This window comes from Muntiacus reevesi, chromosome 12 (assembly GCF_963930625.1).
Source record: "Muntiacus reevesi chromosome 12, mMunRee1.1, whole genome shotgun sequence".
NCBI classification, from domain to species: domain Eukaryota; kingdom Metazoa; phylum Chordata; class Mammalia; order Artiodactyla; family Cervidae; genus Muntiacus; species Muntiacus reevesi.
In genome coordinates this window covers 16,210,651-16,223,242 of record NC_089260.1, presented here as the reverse complement: position 1 = coordinate 16,223,242, position 12,592 = coordinate 16,210,651, and the positions used below count along the sequence as shown (strand labels likewise).

The 12,592-nt window shown below is 37.3% G+C and overlaps 1 protein-coding gene across 1 annotated transcript in view; it reads right to left on the bottom strand.

Moving 5' to 3' along the window:
* VPS13B (vacuolar protein sorting 13 homolog B) overlaps positions 1 to 12,592 on the bottom strand; it is a 763,389-nt gene that overhangs the window by 289,508 nt on the left and 461,289 nt on the right. The window contains exon 31 of the mRNA XM_065903112.1: positions 742 to 945. Within this exon, the coding sequence (XP_065759184.1) occupies positions 742 to 945 (204 nt within the window). The remainder of the gene's footprint in view (positions 1 to 741; positions 946 to 12,592) is intronic.

Sequence of the window (12,592 nt, the reverse complement as noted above, 5' to 3'; positions counted from 1 at the left end):
GTGGAATCTAAAAATATGTACAAATTAACTTATTTACTAAACAGAAATCAACTAACATACAGAGAAAACAAACTTACGGTTACCAAAGGGGAAATGGGGAAGGGGAAATAAAGCAGGATGAGCAGATACGAGCTACTACATTTAAAACAAACAAGGTTCTACTGTATAGCACAGGGAACTAAACTCAGTATCTTGCAATAAATTCTAATGGAAAAGAATATGAAAAAGAATATGTATGTACATGTGCAATTGAATCACTCTGTTGTACACCAGAAACTAACACAAAACTGTAAAATTCAAAAAATTAAATAAAAAAAGAACTCCTACAAATCATCAACAAAAAGACCTCTCAATTTAAAAACAGGCAAAAGACTTAAACATATTTTAAAAGAAGATCTACAAAGGCAATAAGCACAAGAATCTGGTAAAGAAGGAGTTAATATTTTTTTGACTTGGAATATAATGGATTTTAAGGGAAATCCTGAAGGGGAATTTTTCATCAAATAACAAGCTTTAAAAAAAAATTCTGACATTGACCATAAATTTGTAATAATTGCAGTGTAACAGTGGTAGGACTCACAGAAGTCCAAACAACAGCATCAGCTACAACTACAAAATATATTTTATGAAATGCAGAAACAATACTGAAACACTTAGGTTTGGCAAGCTAAAGAATGTATTAACTGTTCTTCTGGAAATGAAATATTAGAATGTGGAAAAAGTTTCTCCACCATTTCCTACCTGCTGGCCATATTCCACTCGAGAGCTGGATTCTGAGAGTTTCTTTCCGTCTCTGTGAGCACACCTCCTGTGCCATTTTCCTTTTCTGGCTTCAGTTGATCCCACTGAGCAGTACCAATATTGATTGACTGCAGATCTATTTGGTATTGTCGGTCTTCAATCTCTGACCCAGGGTCTCGAAGAATACCTAAATTCAAGGCTCTTCTGTAAAGACAGTGAAGAAAAGTAATCAGATAAAATAAGTATTTTATGCTTATTTTACTCTCTAACATCTTGCTATTATCACCCCCACCCCCGGCCCCTTGGATTACCAGATTAATGAAATCTATGAAGCAGGTATTATAAACTTACCACATACTAATGATTTAAAAATGTATCAAAAAGTTAGCACTCAGTGTATCTACTCTATAATAAGTTCTTACATATTCTCAGCACTGTTATTTTTCTAAATAAATACAGTTACAAGTATGATTTAAATCCTTGGGCTGTTGTGAGGTTGTATTACTACCTCCTTTTTTACTAAAGAGAAAATAATACAGAGTGGTTGAAAGACTTAGGCAAAATTAACTGAGTTAGTATGTGGCCAAAACTGCAAGTTAAATCCAGGTTTTGCTTCAAAACCCTGTCTTCTTTCCAATGTTAAACGTCTAATTTTTTTCCTCAGTACTTTGATGTCTTGTTAGGAAAAGAGTTGAAGCTTTGTGAATTTATTTAATTCCCCTACCCTTTGTCTTTAGTCCTTTATACAACCCACTGTGACGTAGACTAAATTATTGACAAGACTTCACTGCTTACTTATGTAGAAATACAGTAAGGATTACTGGCCCATATAGAGTTGGTCCCAAGCCTTATTGGTCCCAAGGCTAAGCAAATGAATAAAATTATCAGCAGCTTAAAGCTAGATTACAGAAAGTGAATGGTTAAATTTTTCATGAAGGTTTTAGAATGAAATAGCAAGGCAGTGTGGGAGGATAAGAAAAATAGGGTTTCGGATTTGCAAGCCAGGTAAGTTTAAGTTTGTGTGAATTTTTAAAAATTGGGAATTTTTCAGTTATGTTGGTTCATAAACTCTTTAAAATGAGTAACCAAAAGGAAAGTAACATTTTTCCTCCATGAAAGTTTCAATCAATAAAAAACTGAAATTACATTGAGGATAAAAATAGTTGTTACTAATATAGTCACAATTGCATTGATTAGAAAAAAATACAATTAGTCGTATCAACTGAACACTAATAAAACAAATTAGTGGAGGGAGAGGGAAGAAATCACTTGAGTCCTAGTGTGAAAATTATAGAGAGAGAGTCAGTATGAATGTGATCAAGACTATGTCTTGGCTAAGTAAACAGTGAGGGTCAGACCATGTCCAGAAGTTGGTCAAATACTGATGGAAGGTGGATGATTACTGAGACTCAGGATGGCAGGTGTCCCCAGACACATAGTAATGGAGATGGTATGCATGAGGCCAGGCAAGGTGACAGCTGAGACTAATGAATTCAAATGAAGAGAAGAGGACGGAGGGGACTGCAAATGAGTGATCAGATAGCTCAGGTAAGGAAATATTAATATCACATGGTGTTACAATAAGGAAACAGGAAAGAAACAGGTGTTGGTCAAGAAGTCCTAGTGGGAGGCAGAGAAACAGATGGATGGAGTCTCAGTATTCCAAAGGAGAGTGCTGAATCTAATTTTCATTTTCTTTTTCCTAACTTAGAAAAGTTCTATCTGGGAAAGAGCACACAAGGAAAGGAGGCCTAAAGTTTTACATGAACCCAAAAAATGGGTTGTGAACATTTTCATTTTGCCTTAATGAAGGTAAAGAAAACGAGAGTGAATGCAGGTGCAGGTGGGGGGTGGGGAGTAACCTTGTGAATACCTCTATTTTGGCAGAATGTTCATTCATTTGGATACTGGTGTAATTTTGTTAATTCTAAAGACCCATTTCAAACTTCACTATTTTAAAAATTGTATTTATCTATTTTTGGGTCTTCGTTGCTACACGCTGGCTTTCTCTAGCTGCAGAGAGCTGAGGCATCTCCTCAGCTGTGGTATATGTGCGTCTCAATCATTGTGTGGCTTCTCTTGTTGCAGAGCAAGGGCTCTAGAGGACATGGGCTTAAGTAGCTGTGACTCATGGGCTTAGCTGCCCCACAGCATGTGGGATCTTCTTGGACCAAGATCGAACTCTTGCAATGGTAGGTGGATTCTTAACCACGGGACCACCAAGTTAGTCCCTCAAACTTCACTTTCTAAGAAGCCTTTCCTGACCACCCTTTCTTCAAACTCCCTTTCCCCCAAATCTGGGCTCTTACGGTCTTTCTAAACTTAGTACAAGAACATCACAATCACATGTCAGTCTTTCTCAAAATAGTGTAAATTTCTCCCCCCACCCCCAATTATTTTTATTAGTTGGAGGCTAACTACTTTACAATATTGTAGTGGTTTTTGCCATACATTGACATGAATCAGCCATGGATTTACATATATTCCCCATCCTGAACCCCCCTCCCACCTCCCTCCCCATCCCATCCCTCTGGATCATCCCAGTGCACCAGTCCCGAGCACTTGTCTCATGCATCTAACCTGGACTGGCGATCTGGTTCACACTTGATAATATACATGTTTCGATGCTGTTCTCTCAGATCATCCCACCCTCGCCTTCTCCCATAGAGTCCAAAAGTCTGTTCTATACATGTGTCTTTTTTTGTCTTGCATATAGGGTTATCTTTACCATCTTTCGAAATTCCATATATATGCATTAGTATACTGTATTGGTGTTTTTCTTTCTGGCTTACTTCACTCTGTACAATGGGCTCCAGTTTCATCCACCTCATTAGAACTGATTCAAATGAATTCTTTTTAATGGCTGAGTAATATTCCATTGTGTATATGTACCACAGCTTTCTGTGTAAATTTCTTGAAGTTAGAAACTACATTTCCTATTAATTGATTAGTAAATGCTGTTTCAAGTCACTGATTTGAACTGAACAAATCTTTGCAAATCTCAATTGGACACAGGATATGTTTACAGCAACAAGAACACCCAGTCTTTACACAGTAAACTTCTGCTGTAGGGCCACATAGACTCTGACATGGAGCAACTGTCTTTGGCACTTGGTAGCCTAGCTTATTTTCCTAGATTATTATTCCCATATAAAAATTACATTTACTCAAACTAGCCAGTGCTTTCTGTTGTTGCTTAGTTGCTCAGTCATGCCTGACTCTTGCGACCCCACAGACTGCAGCTCACCAGGCTCCTCTGTCCATGGAATTTTCCAGGCAAGGATACTAGAGTGGGTTGTCACTTCCTTTCCCAGGGGATCTTTCAGACCCAGGGATCAAACTCATATCTCCTGCATTGGCAGGCAGATTCTTTGCCACTGAGCCATCAGGGAAGACCCCATGCTTTCTACATTTTACATAAATTCCCTAAGTCTACTTTTAAAGAAAGCCAAAATACTTTTAAGAATCCCTTTTTAGAAAGAGAAGGTATGTTTGGAAATAAAATCAGTGCTATATTAAAAGATAACCAAAACAACCTAGCTCAGCATTAACATCAGCCTTTCTATTTCTCCTGGCACATGGAGAAACTGCAAAATTATGAGATAAAAAACAGAAAAACACTGAATTTCACTAAAGTTTTCACCTATGCTTAAAATGTCCCATATTTAGCTTTGACCTTAAATCAAACTATTTTCTTCTTATCATCTACCTGTGGAAAACATGACTTTCCACTGGTTCGTCTTCTCAACACAAAAATGGATTGTATATTGAGCAATAGCTTAACACTTTTAACATGCCAATTTCAAAATTTTAAAAATCAGGATTTGAGATTTTACATTTTCTCTGTTTTCTTTTAAAATTAAAATATATGTCATTTTAACCTGATTTGAAAGCTCACAGAAATGTACAATAATTGGGTATGTAAGTCCAACTTAAAAGTTAATTGCAGAACCACTTAAATATGAGCTGTAGAAAATAGGATAAGCAAATGACTCATGAACTCTAGTCTCAAATTTTCCAATGATCATGAGCTTGGAGAAATTATTTTACTTCTCTGTTTTAATTAAGTCAATGTTAAAACTATTATAGAAATAAATAAAATATATGACTGAAAATTAAACCATTCATGTGCTTAGTCACTCAGCCATGTCTGACTCTTTGTGACCGCATAGACTCTAGCCCGACGGGTTCCTTTGTCCATAGGGATTCTCTCTAGGCAAGAACATTGGACTGGGTTGCCACACGCTCCTTTGGGGTGTCTTCCCAACTCAGGGATTGTACCCGGGTGTCTTGCATTCCAGGCAAATTCTTTACTGTCTGAGCCACGAGGGAAGCCCATGAATACTGGAGTGGGTAGTCTATCCCTTCCTCCAGGGAATCTTCCTGACCAAGGAATCAAACCAGGGTCTCCTGCATTGCAGGCAGATTCTTTACCATCTGAGCCACCAGGCAAGCCCAAACCATTCATAAAGAGGTCCATTATAAATCTTATGACCATTCCTGGAGTACATTATCTTATATGGTTCTGAATGAATAATTCAACCCAACTACCAACTAATCATAGATGCACAGTTACCAAGAGAAAACAAAGTCAACCTTTCTAATTACAAAAGAACTATTAATGAAAACTATAAAGATAAATGCTCTTTAGTATTTCCATGGCTACCTGTAACCAAAATATGGCATATTAGAAAATCTGAGTGAATCTTCTGACTGAAGTAACTAAAATGCTTGAAGACAATTTAAAGCATCTTTTAAAATACATTTCAGAGCTGGCTAGAGAATAGAAGGTGCAAAGTCATCACAAAAAATGTGAGAACAGGAACACTAAAAAATGAGCACCAGCCAAAACCAGCTTTTCCTCTTAGGATTTCTGCTGAATCCTACAGTGATTTTCTGCTAAGTGCAGGAGGAGATAAAGCTCAAGGCCCACCTAAGGAGATGGATAAAGTGAAGTTGCTCAGTCGTGTCCGACTCTTTGAAACTCCGGGGACTGTAGCCTACCAGGCTCCTCCGTCCATGGGATTCTCCAGGCAATGATACTGGAGTGGGTTACCATTTCCTTCTCCAGGGGATCTTCCCAACCTAGGGATTGAACCCGGGTCTCCTGCATTGGAGGCAGACACTTTAACCTCTGAGCCACCAGGGAAGCCCAAATAGAAGACTGCATAGAAAGCTGGGGTTATGAAGGTCTTGAAACGGTGATTTAAAAACAGCTCTCCTAGGATGACCTGTGACAGAACAGTTCTGCGTCTTGTGATGGTGGTTACATGAATGTACATATGTGATAAAACAGCACTAAACTATACTCACACATATAGACATATAGATACAAATGATTAAAAATACAGTTGGTGAGGGAATTCCCTGGTGGTCCAGTGATTAAGACTCTGAGCTCCCAATACAGGGAGCATGGGTTTGACTCCTGGTTGGGGATTACATCCCACATGCCGTCTGTTATGGCCAAAAATCCAAAGAACAAACAAACAAACAAAAAACAGGAAAAAAAAAAAAGCTGGTGAAATCTGAATACAACTGTGGATTGTACTGACTCAATATCCTGGTTTTGATATTGTACTATAAACAATTCTTTCTAGGTGGCATGTAGTGGTAAAGAATCCATCTGTCAATGTAGGAGACATAGGTTGGATCCCTGGGTCAGGAATATCCCCTAGAGGAGGAAATGGCAACACACACCAGTATTCTTGCCTGGAGAATTCCATGGACAACTCATGGGGTTGCAAAGAGTTGGACACAACTGAGCATGCATGCACTATTACTATAATTATGCAAGAAGTCATGCAAGATCTAAAACCATAAAACTCCTAGAAGTAAACAAAGGCATGTATGTTCTATGACATTGGTCTTGGCAATGATTTTTTGGATTTGACATGAAAAAGATAACAAAGCAAAAATAAACAAGTGTGATTACATGAAACTAAAAATCTACCCAGCAAAGAAAACGGTCAACAAAATGAAAAGTCAACCTCCAGAATGAAAATATTTCCAAATTAAATGTCTGATAAGGGGTTATATCCAAAATATAGGAGGGATTCATATAACTCCATAGAGAAAAAAAAGAAAACAAAAACATCCAATTAAAAAATTGGCAAAGGATCTGAACAGATATTTTCCCAAAGAGATGTAATTGGCTAAAAGGTACATGAAAAGGTGCTCACTAGTCATCAGGAAAATGCAAATCCAAACCATAATGAGATTTTCACCTCATACCTGTTAGGATATCCATTAGCAATAAGACAAAGTATAATAAATGTGGGAAGGATACGGAAAAAAGGAAACCCTTGTACATTGTTATTTGGAATGTAAACTCAAACAACCCCTATGTAAAACAGAACAGAGGTTCCTCAAGAAATTAAAAAGCAGAATCAGCATACGGCCCCACAATCTCATTTCTGGGTATATATCCAAAAGAAATCATTAATCTCAAGGAGACATCTATACTTCCGCGTTCATGGCAGCATTCCTCAAAAGCCTCTTCCATACCTTGAATGGAAGCAACCTAACTGTCCCTCAATGAATCAATAAACAGATCAAGAAAAGATAGCATATGCAGTTGACCCTTGAACAATTTGGGGCTTAGTGGCACCAACTCTCTATTCTATAGCCACAGTTCCTCTTTATCAGTGGTTCTACATTCACAGTATTTACTATTGAAAAAAAGAGTATATGAGTGGATCCATGACACAGTGTTGATGGGTCAACAGTACATACAATGAATTTTTATTCAGCCTTAAAAATTCCTGTCATTTGTGAATGTCTGTTTTTATCTACATCTTATTTATATTATGCTGAGTGAAATAAGCCAGAGAAAAACAAATATTGAATAGTATCACTTAACATGTGGAAATTTTTAAAAAGTCAAATTCATGGAAACAGAGAACAGAAAAGTGGTTGCCATGGGCTAAAGGGTTGGGGAAATAGGAAGAGGTTGGTAAAGGGGCACAAATTTTCAGTTATAAAATGAATAAGGTCTGAGGATCTACTGTATCACGTCATGGTGACTACAGTGGACAAGACAATTGTAAAACTGGAATTTGCTAAGAGAGTAGGACTTCAATGTTCTACAGACACAAAAGGGTAAGTATGCCAGGTGATGGATATGCTAACTCAATGAGGGAGTCCTTTCGCAATGTATACATATATCAAATCATAAAGTGTACGCTTTGAATATCTAACAATTTTATTTGTCAATTATCATGGGGAAAAGTTTACACTGAAGGGAACTCTGTGTTAAAGGGGACACAGAGTATGTATTTACAACTTGGTGGAAATCTGTAAGTATTTACATCTTAAAAAAATTTAAAATATGGAAAAAAGCCCTGCTAGGGTCCATGTTAAAAAAAGACAAGGTAATTTTATCAAGTTACCCATCTTGACCTTAGCGTTAGCACAAGGTGAAGAGGTAAAAAAAAATTCCCTTTAAGACTTTGCCACCAAAGACAGCACCCTGTGGTTTGAGCTGCTAATGTGGCATGAAAAAATTTTAATTTGGAGAAGCCTGTCCCAGGTAGACAGTGCTACCAGATGACAGGTAAAAGCAAATTCTCTTAAGATGAACTCAATCTCAACTCAAAGAATTTTCACAGATTTGTTCCAAGCGAAATGAGATACTAACTGGGCTGGAGAAACAGACACTTGAAGACTTCAAGAACTGGATTAGTAGACATGAAATACAACTGTTTATAAAGAAGAAAAATGGTTTTCAAACTATGAGCAGGCTCAAGATATACAGATGGCAAATAAGCATAATGAAAAGATGCTCCATGCCATATGTCATCAGGAAGAAGCAAATTAAAACAAAGAGATACCATTACACACCTATTAGAATGGCCAAAATCCAGAAGACTGACAACACCAGATGTTGGTGAGGACGTGAAGCAACTAGAAATCTCACACACTATTGGCAGGCATGCAAAATGGTATAGCCACTTTGGAAGATAGTTTGGCAGTTTCTTACAAAACTAAATATACTCTCACCATATGACCCAATAATTGTACTCCTTGGTCTCTACGCAAAGGAGTTGAAAACATGTCTATACACATACAGGTGCACATCAATGTTTATAGCAGTTTTATTCATAATTGTCAAAATTGGAAGCAACCAAGATGTCCTTTTAGAGAAGGACATGACAATCCACTCCAGTGTTCTTGCCTAGAGAATCTCATGGACAGAGGAGTCTGGTAGGCTACAGCCTAGGGGGTCTCAAAGAGTCAGATGCAACTGAGCAACTAACACACCGGTGGCTCAGACGGTAAAGAATCTGTTTGCAGTGCGGGAGACCCAGTTTTGATCCCTGGGTCGGGAAGATCCTCTGGAGTAAGAAATGACAATCCACTCCAGTATTCTTGCCTGGAAAATTCCATGGACAGAGGAGCCTGGTGGGCCACAGTCCATGCGGTTGCAAAGAGTCAGACACGACTGAGGTATATCATGAAAGATGTTCTTTAATACATGGATGTGTAAATAAATTGTGGTAAATCTTATTATTCAGCACAAAAAGGAAATGAGCTATCAAGCCAAGAAAAAAACAACATAAAGAACATTAAAGACATAAAGTGAAATAAGTTAATATGAAAAGGCTATATACTTTGACATGAATCAGCCATGGATTTATGGTATTGTAAAGTGATTAGCCTCCAACTAATAAAAATAAATGAAAGAAAAAAAAGAATCCACCTGCAATGCAGATCTGGATTCAAGAAAAAAAAAAAAGGCTATATACTGTATAATTTCAAGTATATGTCATTTTGGAAAAAGTAAAACTATGGTGACAATGAAAAAACAATTGCTGAAAGGGGTTGGTCAGTGGGAGGACTTTGAGGGCAGTGAAAACAGTCTATGTGATGCTATAATGATGGATGCATGTCTTATCATAAATGTGTCCATACCCACATGGTAGTGCTAGTGGTAAAGAACCTGCCTGCCAGAGCAGAAGACACAAGATAATGCAGGTTTGATTCCTAGGTCAGGAAGATCAACTGGAATAGGAAATGGCAACCCACCCCAGTATTATTGCCTGGAAAATTCCATGGACAGAGGAGCCTGGCAAGCTATAGTCCACTGGGTGGCAAAGAGTTGGATATGACCCTGCCCACAGGGAGATAGCACAGTGAATTTCCACTCATGGAGGTACTACTTGCAGAGATAACATTCTTCTACAATTGTTGAAAAACACCAAACCTTAAAAACAGCAGCCCAGGGAAGCTCAAGAATTAATAAGAAAGAAACTGGTAAACATATGGGTAAAACTAAACACAGTATCTTTAAAATATTAAATAATGCCCAAATTATGAGGCAAAATCAAGCTAAAATAAGACTCTGGACAATGATAGTGTATACACTAGGGGATCAGATAATTTAAGATACGTGTGCATGTGTGTGCTCAGTTGTGTCCCACTCTTTGTGACCCCATTGACTCATCTGTCCATAGAGTTTTCTAGGCAAGAACACTGGAGTAGGCTGACATTTCCTACTTCAGGAGGGTCCTCCCAACCCAGGGATGGAACCTGTGTCTCTTGTATCTCCTGCACTGGCAGGCAGACTCTTTAACTTGAGGTAAAGTATTCTAAATTTCTTGTATTTGAGAGAAAGGGGGATAAAGACAAAGATATTTAACTTCAGACTTTGTTAAGCATACCTGCTAAAATAGCCAGATTTTGTTAAGCACACCTGCTAAAATAGCCAGAGTAATAATGAAAATAATAGACATGGAACACATAACTTTAAAATAAGTGGGGTAGAGATTAGAATGTAAGAAAAGAAAAAGAGCAGAAAAAGTTGGACAAATAGCTCATAAGAATAAATCCAAGAATAACTACTGTCAGAGTAAATATAAATGACTTAAGCTGTCCAATTAAAAGATAAAACTTCAGACTGGTTTTAACAAACCACAGTTTTATTCTGTTTTTAATGAAATATACCTCAAAGTTAAGTGCACAGGAAAATTAAGAGTCAATAAATGGAAAAAATAAATGGAGGCCAAAAGAAAGATGGAGTAGTTATAGTGACATCTGACAACAAAAAATTTAAGGGAAAAAAAATTATGATAGGCTTGTTACCTGAATTTAAAAGATCCAATGCTTGAAGTTAAGACAATTTTTAAATTTGTTTGGAATGATATAAACTTGACACATATAAAAGAAAAATGGACACATCCGCAAAGAAAAATTGACAAATGTATCCACCTGTGGTGGAAAATTTTAACCTACCTCTCTCAGTAATGAACTGACTGAGCACATTATGAAAAAAGTCAAATACAGAAAATTTAAAAAATACAATTAAATAAATCTGATGAAATGGACATTTATATAGCACTGTATCCAACAAATGTAGAATAACAATTTTTGTCAAAGCCATAGGAACATTTTTTGAAACCAAGTACCTGGGAGGTAATAAAACTAGCCTCGGCACATTTCAGTAGGTTAGTATCATGCAGACTAAATCCTCTGGGCATAAAACAATTAAGTTAGACATTTTATTTTAAAGAAAGGATCTGGAAAATTGACTGTAGTTTTAGATTTAAAAACACACTTGCATGTTAAGTCAATCTCTGGACCCCCAAAAAAAGAAATGCTTAAAAACAAAATAAAAACAAAACGTGCATTAAAGGTTGTGGGATGCAGTTAAAGTGGCACTTTGAGGGAAATTTATTGTCTAAGATGTTTTAGCAAAAAAGAAAGGCTCAAAATTAATGAGTCAAATATAAAAAGGCAAAATAAACTAAAATGGGGGGAAGGAGGAAAAAAAGAGCAGAAATAAATGAAACAAAAAAGGCAGAGAAAATCAACAGTGCCAAAAAGAGACAAATTTAGCATCAAGGGGGAAAAAAAAGAGATAAAGAATGAAGTCCAATAAATTATATTTGCAATAAAAAAGGAAACATAACTATGATGTTCCAGAGATTAAACAGATAATAAGAGATTAGGAAGATTTGAAGCAATAAAGATTTTACAATTTGTTTTGGAAAAAAATCTATCCTACTTATCAGTGTCCCTGGAAGGCAATTTCTTATCCCTTTCCCCAATGGGATGAACATAAACATTGTCTTCTCATTTCTTCCACCAAATATAATGTTATTTCTAATATAGCTCTTTTTCTAGACAAAAATGATCATTTAAAATCTATATCCTGATAGTATAAAACTACTGGCAATACAGTAACTGGTGAAAAACAACCAAGGTCACCCCCCCCCACTTTTTTTTTGGTCTCAGTCAAGACTGTCAAAAGTACATCCTCCTACCTAAATAGCCCTGTCTCCAATGAGCTAAGTTGCATTTGTTCATTTAAAGACTATTTAGTGGGCTGCCTGCTAGGTCCTCTGACAGGGCCTGAGGATACTGAGTCTCTATTCTCAAACAGACAGAGGCAATTACGAAATTGTCAGTGTCAAACAAGGTTAGGTAGAGTGCAATTGGAAACACACAGGAGGGACACCTGACCCAGATCTGTGGAGCCTAGAAAAGAGGAAACAGTGTTAAAAGGAGGTCAAAAAGAGCCCAATTTCATTTACGACAAGGAAGAAAGTACTTAGGCAGCAGAAAGGACAGGTTCAAAGTTGTGAGAGAGCAGTCCACCCAGAGACCTTGAAAGGCTCTGAATGGCTGGAGTAGAGAGAGCATGGAAGGAAGTAAAGCCATAAGGCTGGAGAGGCTTTAAGCCAAAGACAGGCCATTCTTCACAAAGCGTGAGTGGCCTGTAGCAGACCCTGCTTTGGGGATGGCCCACAAAACTAGACACACCACAGAAACCTCAGTAAGTATTAGGGAAAAAACCATCCACTCTTATTCCCTCCTAAGCCTTTACAAAACATGTCAAATAGAAATGAATTGC